Source organism: Apis dorsata, unplaced genomic scaffold (genome assembly GCF_000469605.1).
Source record: "Apis dorsata unplaced genomic scaffold, Apis dorsata 1.3 scaffold_177, whole genome shotgun sequence".
Classification (NCBI taxonomy): Eukaryota; Metazoa; Arthropoda; class Insecta; order Hymenoptera; family Apidae; genus Apis; species Apis dorsata.
Genome location: NW_006263464.1, coordinates 193086 through 198053, shown reverse-complemented (window position 1 = coordinate 198053; position 4968 = coordinate 193086). Strand labels below are relative to the sequence as shown.

The 4968-nt window shown below is 35.2% G+C and overlaps 1 protein-coding gene across 1 annotated transcript in view; it reads left to right on the top strand.

Annotated features, from left to right (window-relative positions):
- LOC102675866 (serine/threonine-protein kinase KIN4) overlaps window positions 1-4968 on the top strand; it is a 14137-nt gene that overhangs the window by 7323 nt on the left and 1846 nt on the right. The window contains exons 3-7 of the mRNA XM_031509831.1: window positions 231-492; window positions 1592-1874; window positions 2558-2746; window positions 4035-4153; window positions 4229-4962. Coding sequence (XP_031365691.1) covers window positions 231-492; window positions 1592-1874; window positions 2558-2746; window positions 4035-4153; window positions 4229-4962 — 1587 coding nt within the window. The remainder of the gene's footprint in view (window positions 1-230; window positions 493-1591; window positions 1875-2557; window positions 2747-4034; window positions 4154-4228; window positions 4963-4968) is intronic.

Below are 4968 nucleotides of genomic sequence, written 5' to 3'. Positions count from 1 at the left end.
AAAAAAAAAAAAAAAACAAATCCTCTTACTTCCAGAACTTATCCCAAACCACTCTATCGAAATCGTGCGCCCAAATTTAATCATGCCTCGAATCAAAAATACACATATTTTCGATATCTCTATATAAAAAAGCAGTTGTTGCATCGCGTCTATTCGCCATTCGTTCAATCTTGTTTAAATTAAGAACGGCTGAATTTGTGCAACAACTTGCGCTTTACTCTGTCGAACAGGTGAACTTGATCGATGAGTTCGATATCCTGCAAATCGTGGGCGAGGGATGGTTCGGCAAAATCCTGCTGACCGAGCATCGAAGCACCCAGACCGAGATGGTGCTGAAGGCTCTGCCGAAGGCGTACACCGGCATCTCGGACTTCTTTCGCGAGTTCCATTACGGGCTACACCTGGCCGCGCACAGGAACATCATAACCACCTACGACGTGGCCTTCGAGACTGCTGGCTTCTACGTTTTCAGTCAGGAATACGCACCGCTCGGTGAGAGTTCTTTTTAACAATCTATTATTGTTATGTGATATTAATAATCAAATCAAGTAAAAACTCGATTTGAACTTCGTTTTATTCAAATTAAATCTTCTGTCATCGATTGGAAATTGTTTGTTGCGCTCACTTTGAGTAGTTTAAATATCTAACAAAAATTGATATTTAAAATCAATTTTGTTATTGAGATGATTGAACATAAAGTTCAGTTTTACTTGAATCTTGAAAGAACGTTTCAAATAAATGTGAAAAAAATGTGTGCATACGTTCATCTATTTATTTATCGTCTTTTACTATTTGTTCGATCGTGTAATGAATATCAATTTCCATTTTTACAATTTCGATGATTCTACAAATATGGAGTAGACGTTGTGCCGTGCATGTAAGATTAATACCTTAAAAGTAATATTCTTGAGAGTTGCGGGACCTCAGATGCGAGGGATAATGGAATATTTGATGAGGTGGGATCTCGATCGAGTTACGAAGAAGAAAAAAAAGACAAAGGGCAGCGAAATGTCGAGCTGATGAATTATTGCTCTTTTTAAAATTTCTCTTGCTTTTTACCGAATAATTCTCTGGCAATGCATTTTACTTATATTCTTGGTAAAATATCCATCAAGGTTAACCATGATGATGATCAGACATTGTGTTTACCACATTCCATAGAAATTTGGAACAAAGCCGAAATAGTTGCAGTATAATAGTTAAGATTCTCATGAAATAAAGGAATGCTCGTGTGTGCGTGAAAATTATTTTTGAATAAAATTATATGCACAACAAATCTCTGTCTGTTTCACAGACATTTAAATTTTCTTTTCATTTCATTTTTAAATAACTTCTTCTGAGATATTCCATAAAGATAACATTTTTTAATAAAATATATCTATCAAATTTAAAAAGCGGTAACTTTTATTTTTCTTCTTATTTCATCTTCTTACTTTATCTTGATTCTTATATTATATTATTTATTCAACTTTCACTTTCTCCTTTTATTTTCAGCGAATGAAAAGATATTCTTCTTCATTTGCATATATCTTTATCATATCATTTTTATCTCACGATTTTATTATATCTCAAATGATGCACCGTTTTTTAGGAGATTTAACGTCCAACGTGACAGAGACGGGGTTAGGCGAGCTTCACGCGAAAAGGGTTGCAAGGCAATTGGCGGCTGCTGTGCATCATATTCACAGCCGAGAATTGGTGCACCGTGATATCAAGCTCGACAATATCCTCGTGTTCAGAAGTGACTTCTCGCGGATCAAGTTATGCGATTTTGGAGAAACAAGACGAGTGAACACTGTGGTGCGACGACACAACGAGTGGCTGCCATATTCGCCGCCCGAGGTATTGCAGATCGACACTGACGAAACGTACAAGTAATTATACGATTAAACCATTATCAGCAATTAATACAATATTCCCTATTTATTGCGTTTTTCTTTATTAATTTTAAAAGTTCAAAGAAATTATTTCCTTCTTTTTTAAATCATGACATGAATTTATACAGGGTATTAAGAAATATGTAAATCAGTTTTGAAGGATTTAACAGACAAGCCAAAAGGCAAAGACAAGTTAATACAAGAAATTTAATTTTTCATTAAGAATGATATATCGTAGGAATTATTTCTCAACTAGTAAATACCAAGCAACGAGAAATAATAATATTCAATCTTTTCAATGATATAATCATGAATATGTAATGAAGCTTATATGCATCATATAAATTTTTTATGAATTAATAAATAATTCATACAAAATCTTACATAAATATAAATTTGAAGTCAATAATAATAGCACAATGAATTAATCTTAAAATATCTTAAAAATTATTTATCATTGAAAAGATAAGAAATCTTTATTCTATCTACATTTTCTAATAATTCTCGATATACCATAACCATAAATCTTCAACGAAATTGATCTCGTCCTTTGTGAAATTTTTATCAAGATATAACTCCACCCTCGTTTAAAAATGGAAGGATTGATCCTTCGAAATCGCGGCTTGCGTGATCATGAATGACAAAATATACGTATACGTGCATCTTATTTACGTTTTCAGAGCTCTCACGTCGCACGACGTCTGGCAATTCGGCATTGTCCTATTTGTCTGTCTGACCGGATGTTTGCCATGGCAGAAGGCGGCGTTGGACGATCCGCGTTACACCAGATATCAAAACTGGCACAACGCGACGCTCAACATAGCCAAGAAACCGAAATTATTTCAGCTGATCAGCTCACGGGCGCAGAGGTCAGTTTCTTATTGCGGATCAGGCGCCAGCCTCTGTTAAATTGCCGCTGGAATATTCTTGTCAAATTATTTTGGCATTTAATATTCGTAAGAATTAATGGAAGGATTATGGACGATTATTAATTATCCAAAGGATTTTGTATATTGCGTTTTCAAAAACTTGTATCATCGTTCTGAGATTAATTAATTTTTATGAATATTCAAAGACACCATATTAGATTACACACATATTATTTTATTATAATATATTATAGAACTCGTTTTAAAAAATGACAACTTTGAAATCTTATTAAAAAATAATGTCGAAAAAAAATTATTTTATCATAGTGAATTTAAATATTTCGATTTGGAGGTGTCTTTGAATTTTCTAATTTTTTATTTTGGATCAATTTTTAAAATTCACAGAACGAATAAAACGAGTCTTTTAGATATGATAACCTAACTAAATTAGGAAGTTGAATATACAAATTGATGTCAAAATCGTTAAAGGGATAGCAAGTTCATAAAAAGAAAATTCAAGGTTGATATTACGTGTTAAAACAAACGAAAGGGTTTACGATGCAACAGATTATATTTCGAGGTCGCTTAAAGAGGGCAATACCGAGAAATGTTTCCATTTTAGCTTTGGTTTGTTTTCGAAACAAGCGGAAGAACGTCTAAAACTAATCCACCCCCGAATTAAATGATTTATTGTCTCTGAACCATGTCCATTATTGAACGTAACGAAATAACGAATCTTATTTATGGATCGCGATACGAATTATGAAATTTACGAAATCAATTTCAACTTATTACATTACATAAGGTCTGAAGCTTTGAAAATCTATTTAAAGAATCAAGCTGTTGTTACTAGGATCTCCCATAAATTTACTTAAAATTTAATATTTCATTTAGAAATATTTAAAACTACGATCAATATTTAAAAATAAATTAAAACACAAATTTAACATAAAATAATTTTTCCAAAGAAATTATTAAAAAAAGAAAGATTTCGTTAAATTTAATAAGAGATCCTAATTAGAATATATTGCTTTTAGAATTGCAATATATCTTTACTCTAAGAAACCCAAAATATTTAAAACTTTTCTAAAATCAATATCGAACAATTTCATTAAATAAATTTCAATAGTAAAACAATTTTCAATAAAAATTTCCTCGTATTAAATTACAATGGACCCAAGTTACCTTACTCGAGATATCTATTTTCACGACGAATTAATCATTCTAAAATATTCAACAATATGATATTTTAACCATATTTTTACCATTTTTTTCCATATTTACACAGAATGTTCAAGCGATTGCTGGATCCTAAGACCGAGAAGCGACCCGTGAGCGTGTTGGAGGTAAATAAATACTTGGAGGACAGGTGGCTAGCGAAACTCGGTGCCGAGAAGGCGATGAACGGTAACGATCGATCCGAATTAAGTCTTTCTCTCTCCCTATTCCTCTATCCACCTCATCGATTCGACGTTTGCACAGGTGGCGCCGACGAAAGGGACGAGCTATGTCCCTCAATGTACAGTTTCCACAGCTCTCTCGAGGAGAAGAATCAACTGCTTCACACTCTGACCACGTACGGGATCGAAACAACCGTGGACAGAGCCAAGAAGAAGGATCGGATCAGAGAATGGATTCAAGCGAGCGCGATAGTCGAGGAGTACGAGGAGGACGAATCGGATCTAAACGAGGATATTCGCGTCGTCTACGAGGACGAGGACGAAGAGCCTAGCTCGATGAAAGGCAGACATTTCCCCGAAACTCGACCAGTTGTCAGGAACGAGACGAGGAGGCACAAAAATCGAGCACACGGCTCGTCGGCCAGGAAAAGACAGCCTATCAAAAGACAGCCTACCGAACGAAAGATCCCATTTGCCCCTCAAGTAGCCGAGGAACGAGAGACCATAGCCAGATTCGCAAGTTTCCCCAACGGCGATCCCAATTTGGCACTTCTCAAGAATGGAACGAGTAACGACACGACTCTATCTCTAAAAACCGAGGCCAATGTGGAAGATCAGAAATCATTGGTGAACGGTCAAATGATCGATAACTCCCCGACGACGAGTCTGAACGTTCAAGACGAATCCATTCTAACGAACAACGGAGGGAATGGTTTCAAACCTAATTCGCAAGAAGTGATACCAAAACCCATACCCTCCTCCCAACTGGACTTCCAGGATCATCTAACCACCATCCCAGTCGATAACGCAAGTTTGTCGAAA